General features: G+C 38.9%; 1 protein-coding gene across 2 annotated transcripts in view; it reads left to right on the top strand.

Moving 5' to 3' along the window:
• The window catches only part of CUL2 (cullin 2), a 34,481-nt gene extending 13,383 nt beyond the window's left edge, over positions 1-21,098 (top strand). The window contains exons 7-21 of one of the 2 annotated variants that reach the window (XM_068146266.1): positions 901-997; positions 1,107-1,217; positions 2,423-2,585; positions 4,199-4,323; positions 5,871-5,978; positions 6,673-6,732; positions 7,130-7,258; positions 7,355-7,441; positions 8,031-8,183; positions 8,969-9,046; positions 10,504-10,570; positions 11,236-11,438; positions 13,901-14,002; positions 15,111-15,227; positions 18,929-21,098. In XM_068146266.1, coding sequence (XP_068002367.1) covers positions 901-997; positions 1,107-1,217; positions 2,423-2,585; positions 4,199-4,323; positions 5,871-5,978; positions 6,673-6,732; positions 7,130-7,258; positions 7,355-7,441; positions 8,031-8,183; positions 8,969-9,046; positions 10,504-10,570; positions 11,236-11,438; positions 13,901-14,002; positions 15,111-15,227; positions 18,929-19,060 — 1,732 coding nt within the window. In that variant the 3' untranslated portion in view covers positions 19,061-21,098. The remainder of the gene's footprint in view (positions 1-900; positions 998-1,106; positions 1,218-2,422; positions 2,586-4,198; positions 4,324-5,870; positions 5,979-6,672; positions 6,733-7,129; positions 7,259-7,354; positions 7,442-8,030; positions 8,184-8,968; positions 9,047-10,503; positions 10,571-11,235; positions 11,439-13,900; positions 14,003-15,110; positions 15,228-18,928) is intronic. The other variant, XM_068146267.1, reaches the window with a different exon arrangement.
• The last annotated feature ends 654 nt before the right edge of the window (positions 21,099-21,752 follow it).

Here is a 21,752-nt window from a genome sequence, read left to right as displayed (position 1 = left end):
CTGAGGAGCAGAGTGCCACCATTCTTTGAAATTACAACTGCTTGTGCTTAACTGTAAACATGCTCTTAAAAATGGAGGGTTTGTCCTATTTAACACCTCAAGAGTTAAGGAAATTGTTTTACTTCTTTGTAAAGCATATGTGCAAGATGGGCTTTTCTACAACAATTTGTGTTTTAAGGAAGTCTCTGCTGCTCTGGATGGGGGTCTCTTATGTCCAGTTTTTGCAAAGGAATGAACATTAATGCTTTTAGTATGCAAAACACTTGCTTTAATTACTTCTGTTTTTAGCTGAATAGGACTTAAAGATAATATTTTCTTCACTTAAACTCACTCATTTGAATCTAAGAACTTAACTGGAAAACCTAAGGTTTTCTTTTTCCAATGTATGTTTAATAATTGTTACAGTGTACTTCCACTTGACAGCTACATGTTGCATAGTAGAACCCTGAGAAGAAAATAGCACCCCTCTTGGTGTGATGTTGGCAAAAATGATTTCTTTGACTGGGACAGGAGTGTGAATCCTGCTTTGGCAGGGGAATTGGACTTGATGATCTCTGTATGTCTGTGAAGGTAGACTGTTTGATAGATGCTACAGGTACAAGATGGAGCTTACTGTAACTTCTGAAGTACTTGCTTAATGTGATTTGGTATACTTCTTAACAAACACTAGGAGATGTTTTTGCATAGTTTGCAAATGCTTTTGGATCGTTGATGAATCATCTCAACAATGTAAATAGGTAAAAGAGAAAGAAAAGTACATGAAATACGGTTTTGTTTTCAGATTAATGTTCAGTTTGGCCTGTGTAAGCAGAGGAATTTACTGGAAAAGTTTTCATTCAACTACCAGATGACTTACATTAGATACCTACCTCTTCATGAATGTTTGTTTTCCTGTTTCAGTGATCGCTGTGGAGAAGACCCAAACCAGAAAGTAATCCATGGGGTTATTGACTCCTTTGTTCATGTTGAACAGTATAAGAAAAAATTCCCCCTAAAGGTAAAGGACACATTTCTGTTCATATTTTTCAATGCTAATCCAGTATGTGTATTATTTGTCTACCATTTGCTGCTCTTAAAAAAAAAATAAAATAATTTCTCCCTTTTAGTTTTATCAGGAAATTTTTGAGTGCCCTTTTCTGAATGAAACAGGGGAGTACTATAAACAAGAAGCTTCAAATTTATTGCAAGAGTCAAATTGCTCACAGTACATGGAGAAGGTAAGAGATTTTTCTGTACGCGTGCAATAACTGAAATCCGATGTTACCAACTGACTGTTTATTATAATGTAGATGTTCCTGTACAGTTCCCATAGCTCTTTGTTGCATGTTTGCCTGCAGTTTAAACCATGCCTTTTGGTGGAATGGTTAGTCCAAATCTTGCCTGTGGATGGACTGTCTGCTTCAGAATATGTCCCAGTAAATGATAGATCAATCACATGCCAAGTGGGGAGGGGAAGACAAACCAAAACACCTATCTGATTGATCAATATGACTTCTTCACTTCCTTATTTTCCTTCTGTTTGTAGTGGCATAAGATGAGATTTCTAGCCACGTTACGGTTAGAGAGGACTCTATGGTTGAGTTGTCACAGAGCACTGTTAAAAGTTACATTCTTTTGAGACAGCTTTTCTTTGTGTTTTGCTTTGTGGTGTATAAAGTCAGGTTGTGGTTAAATTACTTCTAATTGTTGTACCTTGCTTGAGAAAGCAAAGATTCATACAAGAGTAGGATTCAGTCCTTGGTGCTATGCTGTCCACACTACAGGGTAGAAGAGAAGGCTGTGAGATTGGCTAAACCATAAGGTGCATGCAGTGATGTTGCAGACTTGACGGGAAATTCAGGGGCAGGCTAAAACTTCAATTAAACTGCAAGAAAGGCAGTCTGCAGCTGTACAACTCTGCCTAGGCTCCCCTCATATTAACTAGACAGGTTCTTTTATGTCAGTATTCATATGACTGAGTTTAGGATAATGGTGATTTCCTTCCTTAAGGTTCCAAAGAGAGTTTTTATTAATAGCTGACACTTGTCCTGTAGCTTTCAAGCAGATGTTTACCTACAAGCAGAAGAGTTAGGAAAAGTAAAGTGATTCTTGTTTAACTAGGTGTTGTGGTAAAACATTCTTGGAAGGGATAAGAGGTGCAGGAGGAGAAATTGGGGAAGGCTGGTCACAAAATTGAAGCAGAAATTTTGAAAGCCACTGAATGCTGTTAGACATTTAGCAGTGACTAAGCCCAGTCACTCCTCAGAGTAGAAGAGTATGTTGGTTCAGCAACAGCCTGAGTCGAAAAAGGAAATGTAATTTTTCAGCATCCTGGACAAAGTTCTTTTTTATTGCTTACTCGTATTTCTCATTCCACATACATATGCTGTTGTATATTCATGAGGTTTTTTTGTCAGCTCTCAGTTAAAAACCTTGTGTGTAGGTTTTAGGTAGACTAAAAGATGAAGCAATGCGGTGTCGGAAGTATTTGAATCCCAGCTCATACGACAAAGTGACTCATGAATGCCAGCAGAGAATGGTAGCTGATCACTTGCGGTTTCTACATGCAGAATGTCAAAATATTATCAGACAAGAGAAAAGAAGTGGTGAGTCTCAATAGTCACAAAAAGCATGAAGTGATGTTTCTTTTATTGATTTAGCTTTGCAAATTACTCTCTTTATTCACTGACCCTTATGTGCTTAAGCATTTCCATGTAATATATGTTACTTACCTGGAAAGCCAAATTAAACCCTGAATGAAGAGGGCACTCAGGGGTGACCTTATTACTCTCTACAACTACCTGAAGGGAGGTTGTAGACAGGCAGATGATGGTCTCTTCTCCCAGGCAGCCAGTACCAGAACAAGAGGACACAGTCTCAGGCTGCGTCAGGGGAGGTTTAGTTTGGATGTTAGGAAGAAATTCTATACAGAGGCAGTGATTGCCCATTGGAATGGGCTGCTCGGGGAGGTGGTGGAGTCACCATCATTGAAGGTATTCAGGAGGAGACTTGATGGGGTGCTTGGTGCCGTGGGTTAGTTGTTTAGGTGGGTTGGATTGGTTGAAGGGTTGGACGCGATGATCTTGAAGGTCTCTTCCAACCTGGTTTATTCTATTCTAATGATGTATTTTTCTTTTACCATGTAGTTCCTTTTCATTTTTCCAAATAGATAGTCAAAACCTTCTTTTTCCTGTTAACAACTCTTCTTTCAGCCAATACTTTCTTTTTCATTGTCTTAATCAGCTGAAAAACACAGTGAAGTCCTGTGTTCTGTAGAACTGATCATGTTTTATGCTTGTGTATTCATTTGTAAACCGGTGGCTCTGTCTCTACAGATTTTTTTAATCATCATTTGACAGGTCAGGATTTTAAGATATTTTGGCTTCTTGGCCACTTTTTATTGTCCAGAATCTCCCAAATCCTTTTTACAGAAAGAGCTGCTCTTATAGTTAAATTCCCTGCCTAAATGAAAAGATTTGGCTTCCTGACAACTACCTGTCTCTTTACCCATGCAACAACTCTTGCAAGAATGCTTATTCTTACATGGAAGATGGAATCTATTACATGAAACAAATTACTTTTCACAGTCAAACTTAAAATTGTACCTAATAATAGTCTTCAGTTTGCAAATTTTATCAGAGCTTGGCTATCTTTTTGTGGGGGTGAAAAGTACCAAACCCAAACAAAACCAACCAACAAACAACCCCCCCAAAAAAAACCCCACCAATTCTCACAATCCTAAAAAAACCCCTCCTACTACTTAAAAACATTTTTAAAAAGCAGTTGCTTATTTACAGCTTTTCAAACCTGAGAACATCTTCAAGCCATTACTAGAAGAAAAGAAATAGTCCAGAAAATATCTAAAGTGATTTTAATCAGCTGCTGCTAAGGAAGATTCAGGGACACCAAGGATTAAAATAACCTGACAAAGTGGTTTTTCCATACTATCCCACCTCTTCTCTTTGAGTCCTTCCTAAATAAGGAAGAGTGAGGTAGTCCCAATGGCAGTACTTAATAAATACTGGTTTTAGCCCTACTCTTCTTTGTTTTTTTTATTGATCAGTGACCTAGTGTATGATGTTTTCTGAGTTTTTCTTCCAAAACTATTGGTCTCGTTCTAGTCTTTCAAAAGTTCTGTGTGAAATTCTGATCTTCTCTTAAGTGCTGATTTTTAGTATTTCTAAACATATTCTATAAAAAACATCTCTCTCTGTTGCAGACATGGCAAATATGTATACTCTACTCCGTGCTGTGTCAAATGGTTTACCTCATATGATTCAGGAACTACAAACGCATATCCATGATGAGGGCCTTAGAGCAACCAGCAATCTTTCTCAGGAAAATGTGAGTTTCCTCAGGCAGCTGAAATGACCTGTTGATTGACATTCCTGATGAGCTGTTTACCTTTTCTCTTTTTACTCTTCTCTGGTTTTGTTTGCTCATTTTATTATTTTGTTTATAGGAGCTTGGTCTAGAATGTTACGGATAAATTCTAACTTCTAATCAGCACACTTAGCTGTGCAGCACATCCCTGTCCTGAAAGTTGATTGTTGTGATCTAACCAGAAACAAATGCAGCTAGCTATTTCTCATTGTTTGTTTAATGCTGCTCTGGCAAGTAGAGCCTTTTGTTCTCTGTATGTATTTTACTCCTGAATTTCTCTAAGTCAGTGGCATTTGTTGTTCTGGTACATTAGGAACCAGTGATTGCATTTAGTTTAATTATATGTTATTTGTCAAGACTTGACATCATGTCCTGATTTCACTGTGGTGTTTTTCACTAACAGCTATGTAGTCTCATATTTTTGTGTGATTTCAGCAAATACTGTAGCTTAATTATTTTAAAGTGTGTTAAACTCTTTTCAGTTCATATCTATTTAAATTACTCAATTCCATTTTGGTTCCTCTAGTACTGATGTTCAGAAGCAAACAAAGAAGCTTCTGTTTGGCGTTATATTTGTACATGTGTACATCCTCCTGTTTAGATCTGTGCTCATTTCAGCAGGGTGACTTCAGCTATGCAGTGTTCTGTCTGTAATAATACACAGACGCAAACTGTTGTAAATGCACTCTTTTCTTTTGCACAAGAGTGCTTGTTCTTCTCTAACTCCTCTGTGCATACTGAAAATGGGCTAAGTCTTCAGTAGTATAGTTTGCTTTCAAATTATCTGTGAGTTTATTGAGCTTATTCTTTCAAACTAAGAGTATCTATGTAGAGAAATGAATGCAGACCTGTAAGAGCAATGAAAATTCACCACCTTACATAGATCAATCCAAAATGTGAAACATTTGCTCAGCTATGTGAATTAAGTACTTTGTCATCAAAACACAAAAGTGCACTTGGGGAGCCATATGATGCAGTTAGTGTATTGCACACTGTTGCATTGCTGCCTGTGAGCTTGTCTTCTGTGTAGGGACTTCTTTAATTGCTCTGAGCCATATAATGCCGAAATGCGTGCGGCGCTGACCGGTAACTGCTGTGCAGCAGAAATCAGTCTGTAGGGAAAGCAGCAGTTTGTTTCAGTAGATTTTTGGCTTGATTGCTTTATTTACATGTTAGTTTCGATGTTTTTTGAGGGCTAATAAAGAATTTTAGGGTATAAGGTACAAGATTAGACAACATGAGAGCAGTATAGACTCACATCTGTGTTGGATGGCAAGACCGTAAACGTAGCCATAGACTTTTTGTTTCTGAAACACATTCAAACACAGTATCATAAGAGTAATGAGGAATTAATCCTTTCAAAGACTTAATCACTATTAACTTTCATCAGGAAGCATGATTAGGAAAATATGTACAGCTAATGTAGATATATATATCTAATGTAGATATATTTGTAGATAATGCTGCTTTTCTCATTAACTTCCTTTCTGTTTTATCCACCTTTTTAGATGCCAACTCAGTTCGTGGAGTCAGTTTTGGAAGTACATAGTAAATTTGTTCAACTCATCAACACTGTTTTAAATGGTGACCAACACTTTATGAGTGCCCTTGATAAGGTGACTGACTTAAGTAAAAATAGTTTTAACCTGCCATCTTCCCCTTCCTTTTTCATCATATTCAGGTTTCCTGCAGCTACTGTGGTTTTTGTACAGCACTGCTTCAAATTTCTACTTGGAACAATACTTTTTTTCTCCTCTTTAGTCAATCAGATAATCTAACAGCCAAGAAGATTTTTCCTACTGCTGTGAGCACATAAATGTGTGTTTTTTCAGGTCAAGACACACACTGTTGATGCAAGTTGCTGTTGATGTGCTGCTGCTCGAATCTGCTTTATTTGCAGTTGTTGCAGTTTCTTTCTATTCCTTTGGGCCATGCATGTTGTCATAAACCAAAATCTTTATACTTTAAGTTTCTAATCAGAACTTAAATTGCTCTCCTCCTCTCCTGCTTTCTGCAATTAACTTCAGTTCTTTTCTACTCTTCCTGCTTTTACTTAAGTCTCAACTTAAAAATGTTGAATTTCTTTAAAGAGTTTGGAAGCACCTCTTGAGCATTGTGAAGCATTTGAAGCACACAGACTCTCACAGAACAGTAATTCAGGCCCTTTTATTCATAGTTTTCTTTTTTGACCCCTTTTTTATGTAGTTCAGATTTATAGGGTCTTGGATGGTCTTTTGCCCTGATGATTTCATTAAAGGAAAAGCTTTAACTCATTTAGGTTGTTAATTTTTGTTCTATGTTCCTATGTAGGCTTTGACATCAGTAGTTAACTATAGGGAGCCCAAGTCGATCTGCAAAGCACCTGAGTTGGTAAGTGGTACCTATTATTGTACAAAGTAGTAATACTCTATAACTGTAAGAAGAGTTGCATAGGGTCCAGCACACAAACCCCCATTTCTCACACTGAGTGAGGCTCAGGTGTGTATTTCACTAGCAATAAATGACTTCACCTGCACCCACATTTTAGGAGTGTGCAAAGTTGGTGCAGTCTTCATTTTTTTCCATGGCATTTGTGTTTTCTGTGGCTGTAGTGTGTATTGTTTACCTATGAATGCAACCCTTGTAATAGAACACAAGACTGTAGGCTGTCATGTATTTCATGCTTTAACTTCTCTGTAGAAATTTTGAACACCTTGGCATACATTTGTTCTCAAGCTTGACAAGTAGGTTTGGGTTTGTTTGTTTTTTCTCCTTCTTTAAATTTGAGCTGGCCAAGTACTGTGACAACTTGTTGAAGAAATCAGCAAAAGGAATGACAGAGAATGAAGTAGAAGACAAACTTACAAGTTTCATCACCGTTTTCAAATACATTGATGACAAAGACGTATTCCAAAAGGTAACTTCTGCTGTTCAGTGAATGGTCAAATGTTAACATTTGAAGTGGTTATTCTCTTTTTAAATCCTCATGTCTGATTTTTCTTTTTTAATGCAGTTCTATGCCAGAATGTTGGCAAAAAGATTAATTCATGGTTTGTCTATGTCTATGGATTCTGAAGAAGCCATGATTAATAAACTAAAGGTAATATAATACTCTTTCAATGCAGAGTAAACAAAAGTAGGAGTATGTAACGTTGAGAGGGAGCAGCAGAGGTTGCCAGAGATAATTCAGCAGTCAGATTATTTTTTTCTCCTAATGTCTAATTTTCTAATTTCTTTTAATGAAAAGTAAGAGTATGTAATATTGAGAGGCAGCAGCAGAGGGTGCCAGAGATAATTCAGCAGTCAGTAGATTGTTTCTAATGTTTAATTGTCTAAGTTCTTGATAGTCTGTGACAGTTACATGGCCAAGTATCACCTAGACATTTGAGATGTTAATGATGTTTTGGGTGGTTTTATTCAATATGTTCAAATAATTAATAATTTCTAAGGGTACCAAGGGCTTTCATAAGCTATAGCACCACTCATAGAAATCAAGGTCTAGAAACTGAAACTAAGATAAATCTGGTCATTATTTTTTTATAATGCTTGTTTCCTGTTGTAGCTACTGTTGTCTGTAAATATTATCTCACCACTTCTGCTGCCTAGATTTTCACATAGTAATGAATGTGCCTAGTTCCTATGGCTAGTACTCTTTTCACTGTGAAACCTCTTAAAATGTTCCTTTGCAGCAAGCCTGTGGTTATGAATTTACCAGCAAGCTCCATCGAATGTACACAGACATGAGTGTTAGTGCTGATCTCAACAATAAATTCAACAACTTTATCAAAAACCAGGACACAATTATAGATCTGGGAATTAGTTTTCAGATATATGTTCTACAGGTACTAATGTATGTTTATTACTATTGAGTTATTTATACTTTATTTTTGTTTTACTAATTATACTCTCACTATGAATGCTTCTCATGGAAATTGGCACTTTGTGATCATTGCAACATTACTATTAATTATATGAGGACAGACTGAAGGAGTTGGGGCTGTTCAGTCTGGAGAAGAGAAGGCTCCAAGGTGACCTAATTGTGGCCTTCCAGTATCTGAAGGGGGCCTACAAGAAGGCTGGGGAGGGACTTCTCAGGATATCAGCTAGTGATAGGACTAGGGGGAATGGAATGAAGCTGGAGGTGGGGAGATTCAGGCTGGATGTGAGGAGGAAGTTCTTCACCATGAGAGTGGTGAAGCCCTGGAATGGGTTGTCCAGGGAGGTGGTTGGGGCACCGTCCCTGGAGGTGTTTAAGACCAGGCTGGATGAGGCTCTGGCCAGGCTGATCTAGTGTGGGGTGTCCCTGCCCATGGCAGTGGGGTTGGAATTAGATGATCCTTGTGGTCCCTTCCAACCCTGACTGATACTATGATATTATTATTTTGCTAGTCGTTATTTTTAAAATGAACTCAGTAACACACTAAACAGTGGTGATGTAAAATACCTTGTGTTCTTGTCTTGAATTACTATCCTGGTGGGGAATGCATAATGAGCAGTAAAATACCTGGTCTACATTGAATGTCTTACGCTGTAATACACACTGCAGATCTGCTTAATGATTTTATTAGTTCTTAATTGGTATGTTGTATGAAAATGTTAATGCTTTTTCTTTTTCCCACACTTTTAGGCTGGTGCTTGGCCTCTAACTCAGGCTCCTTCTTCTACATTTGCAATTCCTCAGGAACTGGAAAAAAGTGTACAGATGGTAGGTTAGTAGGAGGCTTCTTGTAAAGATGTAGAAAATGTAAGAGAACTACAAATGAAAAAGGTCATCACTCCAACAGAGAAAAACCTGGGCTGGTTTGTTCTGTTCATAAGTGTAGCTGTCTTGTTTCCAGTCACAGAAATACTGAATTTATGTGTTTGCAGAATTCTATTTTTCATGTCTCTCTTCTCATCATGATTGATGAGGAAGATGCTAATAAATACAATCAAACGAACTGGGTTGATTGGATATAAGGAGATTGTGTGTTTATGTCTGAACGGATTTGAGGGCAGATGAAAATGCAGATACAGGTTTCTTGTCCTTTATTTCATAGGACAAAAGATAGGATGTTTCAAAATAAAGCTTAGAATCACAGCATTATGGAATCCTTTAGGTTGGAAGGAATCTTTTAAAGGCAATCTAGTCTCTATCCCCTGCAGCGAGCCTGGACATCTGTAACTGTCAGCTCTCTCAGATGCCCATCCAAACTGGTATTTCCAGGCACGGGGCTTCTACCACCTCTCAGGGCAACATGTTCTGGTATGAAGCTTAATGCAGACTTCTTTAAAGCTAATTTTAAGAATTCTCAAAGCAGTAAAGGTTTTACTCTGGCCACATGTTCTCCTTTTATGTGATTATTTCTGCTTTGTAGAGGTGAATTTTTGATTATACTGTTGTGCTTGAAATGCTACCCATTCAATCTTTGTGTTAGAATACAGACTCTGTGCTGCTTTGTACAAATGGGGTTTGGACAGGATGGGTTTTGTCAACATAAATTCAAGGATCTGTAATCACTTCTTGATTCTGAGATTTGTAAGTTGTGTCTACATGGAAACCCGAATTGGAAGGTGGCAAAAACCTGTATCCACTTTCAAGCTTGCTCTTTTGGAATTCCCCCTAAAAATATTTTCAGGAATGTAAGCTGAGATGTCATTAAATAGCTGACTGTGGAAAAAAAGCCTTAACCAGAAGTTTTGGGGTTTCTGAGGGAGATTAAGAAAGATAATGTATTTTCAGACTTGATTTTAAATAGGATATCACAGCCATGGAATAGACAACATGAAAAAAAATGCACTTGTTTTTCTGTATAATTGGGAGGAACAGAATAACAAAACCTAACAAGATTCATTGCTGAAGCTTTCTAGAGATTCTAAGTTCAGTAGAGTTGGTACTTCTTTGGAACACTACAGTGGTTTATGCTTTGAGAGTAGGAATGTTTCAGCAATCTTGTATGATTTAGTCATCAAGCGATTTGTTAATGTTCAGTTAGTTCAGTAAATGACTGATGTTCAGTCATCACCCATCTTCTAAAGGAAAATGCTGTCATGAATTGATCTGCAGCGTTTGCATCCTAGTTGGTGAATATAAAATCAGAACATCTTTGTAGTGGTGGTGTGATGATAAACTATTGTCAGTAGTTATATCTGTGACTAATTGAAGTTCATTTTGTTTTGCAGTTTGAATTATTTTACAGTCAGCATTTTAGTGGAAGGAAGCTTACTTGGTTACATTATCTTTGTACAGGTAAAAAATGAATGCTCTGCTAAACTCATACTCTATAAACTGACAACTGCTTGTTAAAAGCCCTTCTCAGATGACAACAGACTCTGGAGTTGGGACGTTGTTGCATATAAAGTCAATTAACTTATTTTGCTGTAGGAGTTAATTTAATATTTGCTACCTAGTATTTACAAAAACTCTGTTTTGTGAACTTACCCATGTTATCCGTGATGTGTGAACTCCAAGTAAAACTAGAGCTATATATTTTTGTGCTCCAAAATGGCACTACAGAACTGCTGAGTTAATAACAGTTGCCCTGGGATTACTAATTGAAGTTTATGCCTTGCAAGGCATGGAATCTCTTTGCAAATTCCCTTTTTTATTCCTATAAATTATATAGCATTATTCAAATTCAACACTGTAGTTTCCTTTTCTGTTGAAGATCACAATTGTTCTGGTATTCATAGTTTGATGATTTGGGGGGGGAGGAGGGGGGGCTGTTGCAGACCACATTCTGTATGTGTAAATTCATATTCACAGCAGTTTTCATTTTCCCATTCCAAGCCTTAAATGCATAGTTAGCTATGAACTGAATGTCTGGAAGTGTACCAGGAGCTCTGGTGGTTAGGGTTCAGATGAGTTTTCAGCACATTCCATCAGCTTATAAAATAACACTTGTATCATTACAGGTGAAGTCAAAATGAATTACCTGTGCAAACCTTATGTAGCCATGGTCACAACATACCAAATGGCAGTGTTGCTTGCCTTCAACAACAGTGAAACTGTCAGTTACAAGGAGCTTCAGGATAGTACACAAATGAATGAGAAGGAACTGACAAAAACCATCAAATCCTTACTTGATGTCAAAATGATCAACCATGACTCAGACAAGGTATGCACTAAGGGTGTTAAACTTCCATGTTTTCAGTTTTGTGATCCTAGTGTTTGAGGGTGAGGTTTCTTAATATAACAGGATCCATTGTTTCTGCTTCTTGTTTCTGAGCAGTATTTTTGACTCCTGTAAAACTACCAAAGTCTGTGTTTATAAGGAAAGAGACAGGAGGATGGCTGTGCCATGTAGGCTCTCTGTGCTGGGCTTAACAGCTAACACTGCTAGGACAGTTTGTTTCTGTTGCATTTCAGCCATAGGGCTTTAGACTCACTGCTCTTGGGGGGCAATCCTTTTCAAGTACACCACTTTCAAAATATTGCTGAATGATGGGAAGGAGTCTGAATAGTAAACCCAAAGACTCTTCTAATGGGAAAAAAAATTACCTTGCCAACAGATTACAGGAAGAGCAAGGAGAAGGAAAGAGAGCAGTGTGAGCTTGTGTGAGAGGGGTTTTGCTGCCATTTGCCAAACTCTATCACTCCATGAATTTCATGGAATTCCAGTAATAGCTGAGCTTTGTGGTTAAAGCAATGGTTGTTACAGGTTCTGTTTCTGGCTGCCTAATGCTTCTGAACGACCTGTGTGAAATGAGTTACCCTTTTTCCCATACAGTAAAGGGCACAGATGTCTGTTAGGTATTAAACACCACAGAAGTGCCTGTGCATACCATAAAAGCATTAGCATGTACTTCCAGATAGCCCCAAAAGCCCCTTATTTAGACAGTTTCAGGCAGAAGAAATGGAGATAAAGCTGCTAAGTTGGCTTATGGGAAGAAATCCAAAGCTGCTCTGATAGCTGCTTTTTTTTATTAACCAGGAAGATGTTAGGAAATGGAAAGTAAGATAACAAGGAAGATACGGTGCTTGCAGTGCTTCCAATGTCTGAGCTGAGGTTGGAACAGTAGCTGGGAAATACGTCTGTTAAATCATGAGTGAAATAAAACATTGGGAGCTATAACAGAAACTGTTTTTCATAATCTTAGGCAGTTGCCCATTATTTAAAGGCTTTACCTTTTATGTCTGTTGTATAAGGGTTGCCCAGTTTCTTTAACCTTATGTCATGTGAAGTGTTACAGCTTTCCAACCCTTTCACTTTTTAATGTTTATCACTTCATTTTCCGGTTCTTTAATTTCCAGACTATTGTATTCAAAGATCTCTGCTAATTCTGTTTTCTTTGCACTCCATCCATTGTGAAAGCAGATCTGTAGACACTCTATCAGCTTACTTACTGAATAAGATATGGAACTTTAGTGGCTTAAACAGTGAAATTAAATACCCTGACTTCTTTACCTGTATCTGAGCCACACATTAAAATGCAGTGTATTCAATGTGGCAGTTTGCTTTTGCTTGTTCTGTTTGTAAAGACAAAAAGTAGAAAACCAAAACAAACAAAAACCAAAAGAAAAACTTCTTGCAAAATCTTTACTGGTTCATTAGAATCAGTTTTTGAGTTCATGGACAACACACCATTTATACTTAGCCATGTAAGCAGAAGAATGATAGATTTTAATGTTAGCTTCTATTTTTAAAAGCTATTGATCTTTGCCCTTTCATGTTACATTTTATTATATTATTCCTGGGTATTAGAAGGAGTTATAATAAAGAATATTTGTTGCAGAATAAAATTAGAGTGAATATTGGTTTGAGTACGTATTTAGATAAGTATTGACTCTTTCTACTTAAGTATTTGTACTTGAGACTACCAGGGTTTGGCAACATCTAAGAAGCCAAATAACTGTGTTCTGCTGGAAACTGGTAATACTTTTACATGCTCTTGCCTGCAAACTGCACAGACAGGCAGGTCACCCTGTTAGCTGAATGTAAAAGGGTTTGTATCACAGGGAATAGTTGCTGTGTATGGAAGTGGGCTTTTACTTGTGGAAAAGAATGGAGATTGACAGGAAAAAAAATTAGAAATATGCAGATAGATGTGGAACTGTAGAAGTTGTAGTTTGTCAACTGCTTCTGCTTGAACACAAAATACTTCTGATGTTTTTCCGTAAATTATGGAAGACAACATCAGTGATCACAGGATGTTAGGGGTTGGAAGGGACCTCTGGAGATCATTGGGTCCAACCCTCCTGCCAGAGCAGGACCATAATAGCTGTGAAAGCAACAGCTCTTTCCTGAGGTGCTGCTGTAAATGCAAATCTTACTTTCTTGGCAAGGAGAAAGTGAGTATAAATGGAGAGTGCTTGCAACTATAAGCTGTCCAAGTACTGAAACAGAAGTTGCTTTAGTCACACTGAATTGATAAGAGAAGTCATGTATACCAGAGTTCTTTTAGTGTTTTCTGAAGCAGCCTTGGTTTCTAGGTTAGACAAGCTGTAACTTAACATTTTCTTCACATTTCCAACTAATTGTTTGTGTGTATGCAAGCCCCTAACTGTGTTTTTTCCAAGTAAATTGTTGTTGTCTTCTGGTCCTGTTTCTGATTGTTGTAAAAAGACTCTTTATTGCAGGAAGACATAGAGGCAGAGTCCACGTTCTCATTAAATATGAGCTTCAGCAGTAAAAGAACAAAATTCAAAATTACTACATCCATGCAGAAGGACACACCACAGGCAAGTATTTTTTTGGGTTTCTATCCTCAACAACCTCAGAAAGTGTATTTTTCTAGAACTGAATTTATTGTAGTAGTTTGGTGTAAGAGACCCTGTGTTAAGACATCATTGCAAAGACATTGTTTACGCTTAAGCACAGCAAATTTTGCTTTTACTTACAATTTAGGCAGGAGAAGATGGAATAGAGTCAGAGAATCATCAGAGAATCATAGAATGGTTTAGTTTGGGAAGGAACTCAGAGATCATCTGCTCCAACCATGGGCAGGGATGCCTCTCAACTAGATGCCCATGGAGGAGACAGCCACAGCCAGTCTGGGCAATGTATTCCAGAGTCTCACTTCTTCCTAAGATCCAGTCTAACCCTACTCTCCCTTAGCTTGAAACCATTCCCTCTTGTCCTGTCTCTGGACATCTGTTGGAAAAGTCCCTCTCCAGCCTTCCTGTAGGATCCCTTTGGGTATTGGGAGGCAGATCTAAAGTCCTCCTGCAGTCTTTTTCTTGGCTGAACAACCCCAGTTTCCTCATTCTATCCTCATAACAGAGATGTTCCAGCCTTTGGATCATCTTTGTGGCCTCCTCTCAACCCTCTCCAACAGCTCTGTAGGAAGTAGAAGATGGACAGGCTTATTCTTCTTGTCCCAAGTGGGATGGCTTGTCTTGTCTAAGGACTTTTTTTGGTGATGTTCATAAAATCCACTTACTCCAGGAACAGCAGAACCAATCAACTCTATTTTCCTATGTTTTTGTGTCTCCCTTGGTAGCTAAAATTAAGTCCAGTGTTGATAACCTGCATTCCCTCTGTTTATCTCCTAAAACAAAGGATTGTGCACAAGAGAAGTGTCAATGTGTTGTGTTACCCATTCCAAGAAATTCTGCCTGCCTTTCTCCCTAGCAAAAACACTGGCTTGGATGTCTCTCTTGTATCCTCCTGCTGCCTTGCAGGAGCCCTGATGTTCTTGATTGATGGAAGTGCATGGAAACAAATGTCACGTTGTTTTATTAATCAACTACTTTAAATCAAGTACAAAGGCTAGATTCAGGATACTTTTATGAAGTGTTTGTTGGACTTACCTATATTTTAAACATTACTGTTGTTCCTGTGTTGCAGGAGATGGAACAGACCAGAAGTGCTGTAGATGAAGACAGAAAAATGTATCTTCAAGCTGCTATAGTCCGTATCATGAAAGCACGTAAAGTGTTACGGCATAATGCTCTTATTCAGGAGGTAAGAGAAAATCCTTCTCTTAAGCGTGATTATTCTCAAACCTTTGGTCATTTGGTTTCCTGTTACTTAAATCATCCATGCAATTATGGTGAAATCCCATAAGAATTTACAATTAACATGAGAAAATGGTAGGCAAGACCCATTACATCTTTGAAAATACTGTTTTTCGTGCTTTAAAATTCTTAGTTTTCAAAGTGTGTTCTGTTAGGGACCAGTGTATAGGGGTGAAATAGATTGGAAGTTGCTATGTTTTGGAAACAAAAAAATGCTTTTTAGCTGCTTCTATGTGTAACTCAGGGAGCGCTCTCTAACGTGGCTCTGCTGCATTTTGCTCTTGTAGAACACATCAGGAGAATTTTCAGGCCTTAGAAGAAAGGTGGATATTTTGGGTGTTACTCAGAAGTTAAGTGGAGAGTAAAGTTGGTGCACCATTTATTTATCATCCCATCTACCTGTATTAGGTTTTTATCTTAGCTTTGAACTAAACTTATTACACTCTTGCAAGTAATAATTCTTTCTCATTTAGTTCTCAGTTTTGAACACTACTTATATCCTAGATGGATTAGAGTATTTAGAACTGAAGGCTAGGTTTCTAAATAATTGATATCTATGCTTAGCATAGCATGAGGAACCTGATGTAGCCTTCAATGAGCAGTTATGAAATCTCAAGCAGTGAGGTGAAGCTCTACAAAAATCCACTAGAGTTAATTTTTCCTTCTTTTTTGCACTTTGTGCCAGTCTCCGTGCTGCCTCACAAACTATTGCTGGGACCTTAGCTTTATTCTTTCAGATATTGGGTGGCTTCTCTGCTGTCAGTGATACATATGTACACTGAGGTACTTCAGAAATGATTACCAGGTTTTAGAGCAAATTGTGCAGAGCCACAATTTTTGTACAGTTACTGCTTAAACACAAAGATGAAAAATCTCATATAAAGTGGAAATTTTACCTAGTTATGTTTGTGTTGAGCTCAGTAACTTACTCCATGACTAAGGCCAGACTGCCAGGTGGTTCTGAGTTGGACATGCTCAGCTTTCTCATGAGACTGACCTTTGTTAATAAATTAATAACCATTACTTCTATTCAATTTTTGTAGTATGCTTAACTAACTTCTTGGCAGTTCAGCTTCCTTGTTTTCCCCTGTTAATCTTGTTGCAAGATTTGATTTACTGTCAAGAGTCTTTTTATTGCTGAAAGCATTCATTTCTTCTACTGTTATTAATTATAGTGACATTGTTCCTGATAATCAAGTATTTCAATCCATCCCTCTCATTTGTATAGTTTTGATACAACAAAACCAAAAAAGTTTTTACCAATACAACATTCTATCCTTTGTTCTCCCTCTCAAGTAAATGCATAAAGTATGCTGGATGTTAGGAAGAAGTTCTTCCCAGAAAGAGAGATTGGTCATTGGAATGTGCTGCCCAGGGAGGTGGTGGAGTCACCATCACTGGAGGTGTTTAGTAAGAGACTGTATGAGCCGCTTGGTGCCATGGTTTAGTTGATTAGATGGTGTTGGGTGATGGGTTGGACTCAATGATCTCAAAGGTGTCTTCCAACCTGGTTAATTCTGTTCTATTAAAAAAAAATAATCACTTGGAGTGTAGGACAGAAGTTAGGTCAAATCTGAGCAGATTAGCTTGTTAGCACCAAGTTTCTTCTCATGTGTGCTGCTGTGGAATGTACCAGACCCTTGGCTGCTAGCCCAGCAAAACTCGCTCTTGAGAGCTTTTTGTTTGTTTTGCTGGGTGAGTTCTACCTGGTGAGTTCAGCTGCCTCACAGAGGGCTGCAGCAAGCTCCAGAGCTGGGAAAAAGCCAGCCTTGAAAAGCTGTCAAGTAAACAGGAAATCCAGGTGAAATAAACCCACTTTCTTCACAGAACAACTGAGAAGCCATGGGCAAGATACACTGTGGCACTTGAGTAGTACGATCTTTCATTTGAGAAGTTTTCCTCCTCTTCTCTACAAGAGAATGGGCAAAGCTGAGAGACATGGAAAGTTTTGCCTTGCAGTGGCAGTTTCTTCTGCAATGCATATATAGACCTATTTTTTTACAATGAATAATATTTTACTGTGTATGTTACGAAGTTCCAGCATAGCCAGATGGAGCTCAACAAATTGTAGTTTCATCTTCAGTGAGTGAGGAAAGAGTGGTTGATCCTCATTATCTCAAATTGTATAGAAAAGGAGGTCAGTCACCTGCTGAGCAGATTGAGTACCTTCCAGGACCAGATAAACTTCGCTACATGGGCTGAAACTTAGGTCAAACACAACAAATCCAGCTCACGTCTCATATCCTGGCAGCTGCAACAGCAATGAAGTAATTAAACTTTACTAAGTGTTTACTACTTGAGCTGTGTCATTTGCAATAGGAAGTGACAGCTAGGGCTGTCCTGAAGAGGAAATGGTACTTTTGGTAGTGAATTTGATTGCCCCATGCAGTAGAATCTCTGAGGATAGGTTGCATTTGTAATATATTTAAACTGTGCTGTTCAAGAATCAATAAATAAGGTCACGTTATAATATCAGACAGATTTTTTGGTAGTTTGCTCTGTATCTGCTTACATGTCTTCTAAACACAACTTCTTAATGCTGCAAAGAAACAGGTTTCACAAATGAAAATAGAAATACCTTCTCTTATCTTTTTATCATACCAAAAGTGATGATGGATGGGAAGAAAATTGGGTGCAGCTTTAGCAGTTATTCTGAAAAATATGATCAAGTGAAATTTAACTAATCAAAATGGTATAAACTATTCAAAATGGAATAAACTAAGGTTAACACATTATTTGGAAATTAAATGCCTGAATAAGTCTACTGTAACTCAGAATTTGAGTCTATGAATGAAATATTCCAGAACAATGGAAGGACATAAACAGAAGTAAAAGGACCCCAGTCTAGGAAGAGAAGTCAGTGAGCAAAGTGAGCAAGGAAAGGCACTTTGCTTGAACTGTGATAGCAGTGAAGAAATGTGTTATTTTTAGATTAATTGTTAACTTGACTATTTATCTTTATTTGTACTGTGACAAATAAAATGAGCAGGACTGAAAAAGATGCAGGCAAACAGAACCAAGGAGCTGAGCAGGCAGTTTAAGTGTCCTGAGGCTAAGGTATAGAGATGCTTTTGTTGATAGTTATAAATCTTAGTCATAGAATGGTTTGGGTTGGCAGAGACCTCCAAAGGTCATCTAGTCCAACCACCCTGCAGTCAGCAGGGACATGCTCCACTAGATCAGGTTGCTTAGAGCCTTGTCAAACCTGACCTTGAATATCTCTAGGGATGGGGCCTCATCTACCTCTCTGGGCAACCTGTTCCAGTGTTCCGTGACCTTCATGATGCAGAACTTGTTCCTAACATCCAATCTAAATCTTCTCTAATTTCAAACCATTGCTCTTGTCCTATCACTGCAGGCCTTTGGAACAGTCTCTCTATAGCCTTCTTGTAGTCCCCTTCAGGTACTGACAGGCTGCTATTAGGTCTCCCTTGAGCCTTCTTTTCTCCAGGCTGAACAACCCCAGCTGCCTCAGCCTGTCCTCACAGCAGGGGTGTCCCAGCCTCCTGATCTGATGATTCCAGGTTTATTTAATCATGCCTTTAAAAGAAAAATACACTCAATTTCCCTTAAAGCCCTCAGCAAATGTTTCTATAGCATTTCTAACTTGTAAGTAAAACTAACAGAAACCCTCTCTCTCTTTTGCAGGTAATTAGCCAATCAAGAGCTAGGTTTAACCCAAGTATCAGCATGATTAAGAAGTGTATTGAAGTTCTGATAGACAAACAGTACATAGAGCGAAGCCAGGCCTCTGCAGACGAATACAGTTATGTAGCATGATGTTGCTGTCCTGCAGGTATGATTGTAAGGAGATCATTGCTGTCACTGTTTGGTGTGTTCCTGTGGGAAGAGGCAGGCCTGTGCCTCCATAATTGGTCACTTGGCAGCCCCTGTTTTTCTGCTGTTTACAACATCACCAGTGCCATGTCATGAGCGTCGACGAAAATGCCTATAGATATTTCAAGCTCATGTCATTATGACATTTCTTAAAACTTTACTAAAAGAATGAGTGAAGTATTGCTGAAATGTGGATAATTGGTTGGGTACCATGCTTTTTGGTTTTTTTCTTTTGCCCTCCCCCCCCCTTCCCCCTTTCCCCTTTCACGTTTGCAGTTGATGTTTTTTAATGTATCTTAAGACAAAGTTAAAAAAAAAAAAAAAGCTAAAAAAAGCTTAAAAAAAAACAACAAAAAAAGGAAAAAAAAAATCACACACACACAACAAAACCAACCCCCCTCCTAAATATTGTAATATGACAGATAACCTAATAATTGTATCTACATTAAAATGTAAAAAAAAAAAAAAAAGAAGAGGAAAAAAAAAAGAAAAGGAAAAAAAAAAGGAAGAACATGATACTGCTGCTTGTCAAATAAAAAAATAAAGTTATATACTGTGTCTGGAATGATTGCAGAGATGGATAGAGCATCAATGATGTCTGTAAATAGCATTCAGACCTGGGAGAGTAACAATAAAGTTACGTGGTTTGGGTTTTTGGAGAACCTCAGAAGTAGACCTGACATAAGAAGGAATTTATATGGAACTGAATGTTTGATGTGATGATGAAAAACCAACCCAGCAAGGTATTTCTGGTGAAGTGCACGTCTTGTCTTCTTGAGATCAGGTTAGTTTCCATTCTTAGTGCCTGAAGGCCTATTCCGTGTCTGTTCATCTCGCACTGTAGGAATATGGTAACAAGAAACAATCAACAGATGTTTGAGGGGATTTATGTGGTGCAGGTCACAGAGTTAGGAGTGGTTATCAAAGGTAGAGTTCAGTGGCTTGAGAAACCACTCTGATAATGGGAAAAAATAGATCAGACTAGTTCATAGATTGATAGAATGGTTTAGGTTGGAAGGGACCTTAAGTTCATCTAGCTGCACCCTCCCAGCTATGGACGGGGGTGCCTCCCAGCTATGGACGGGGGTGCCTCCCAGCTATGGACGGGGGTGCCTCCCAGCTATGGACGGGGGTGCCTCCCAGCTATGGACGGGGGTGCCTCCCAGCTATGGACGGGGGTACCTCCTGCTCGATCACGCTGCTCAAGACCTCATCCAACCTGCCCTTGAAGGGGGCATCTGCAACCTGCCTCAGTGTCTTACCATCCTCACTCTAATAATTTCTTCCTAATTTGCAGTCTAAACCTGCCCTCCTCAAGCTTCAGTCTATTCCCTGTCTTCCTATCACTACAAGCCCCTGTAAGAAGTCTCTTCCTGGTAGAAACACTACATGGATAGGTGCCTATGTTTGTTTCCATGTAAGCCCACACTGTGGTTTTTTTCTTGCTCTCCCTTCTGACTCACGTGGTTGTGTTGATCATGTCTTGTTTCCCTCTGCCTCAATTAGATTTCTAGCTGTTTGGGCAGGACAAGAAATCCATGGGCTGTTCCATGTACTGCATTCATTAGAGGGACTCATGGTGACTGTTGTCTCACATAAGCAAAGCATAATTTTAAAAGATACCAATTCTGCCACTGGGAGTAACTGGAGTTTAAGAGCATTAGGAGTGAACACACTGAATGCCTGCTGCAGGAAAGAGCTTCCTCGTGGCCACACCTGTAGTGATAATTGACAGGATAAATATTGAGTTAGCTTTAAATGTTCTATTTTTGACACATTTGTGTGCACAGAAAAATATATATGTGGATCTGTATATATTACTTGCAATATTTTTTTAGATGTTGTGATGTTTCATTGCTCACTAGGAGCCTACAGATCAAACATTAATTTTGAAGGAGAGCTTTTCTCTTTTTTTTTTCTTGTTCTTCACTGTATGAAAGGTTTCTCTCCAACTCACAGATGGCTGCTGTCTCTTACAACTTAGGAACTGGCTGGAGGGCCGAGCCCAGAGAGTGGTGGTGAATGGTGCCACATCCAGCTGGTGGCTAGTCACCAGTGGTGTCCCCCAGGGATCAGTGCTGGGCCCCGTCCTCTTTAACATCTTCATCGATGATCTGGATGAGGGGGTTGAGTCAGTCATCAGCAAGTTTGCAGATGACACCAAGTTAGGAGCAGATGTTAGTCAGTTAGAGGGTAGAAAGGCTCTGCAGGGGGACCTCGACCGACTGGACAGATGGGCAGAGTCCAATGGGATGGCATTCAACAAGTCCAAGTGCCAAGTACTGCACTTTGGCTACGGCAATCCCATGCAGAGCTACAGGCTGGGGTCGGAGTGGCTGGAGAGCTGTCATACAGAGAGGGACCTGGGGGTGCTGATCGACAGCTGCCTGAATATGAGCCAGCAGTGTGCCCAGGTGGCCAAGAGGGCCAATTGCATCCTGGCCTGCATTAGGAATAGTGTGGCCAGCAGGAGCAGGGAAGTCATTGTGCCCCTGTACTCTGCATTGGTTAGGCTGCACCTTGAGTACTGTGTCCAGTTCTGGGCCCCTCAGTTTAAGAAGGACATCGAAACACTTGAACGTGTCCAGAGAAAGGCAACAAGGCTGGGGAGAGGCCTTGAACACAAGCCCTATGA

This window comes from Melanerpes formicivorus, unplaced genomic scaffold, assembly GCF_026170545.1.
Source record: "Melanerpes formicivorus ecotype bairdi unplaced genomic scaffold, bMelFor1.0.p_v2 SCAF_13, whole genome shotgun sequence".
NCBI lineage: Eukaryota > Metazoa > Chordata > Aves > Piciformes > Picidae > Melanerpes > Melanerpes formicivorus.
Note: the sequence above shows the minus strand (reverse complement) of the source record. Positions and strands in the feature narration are given on the sequence as shown.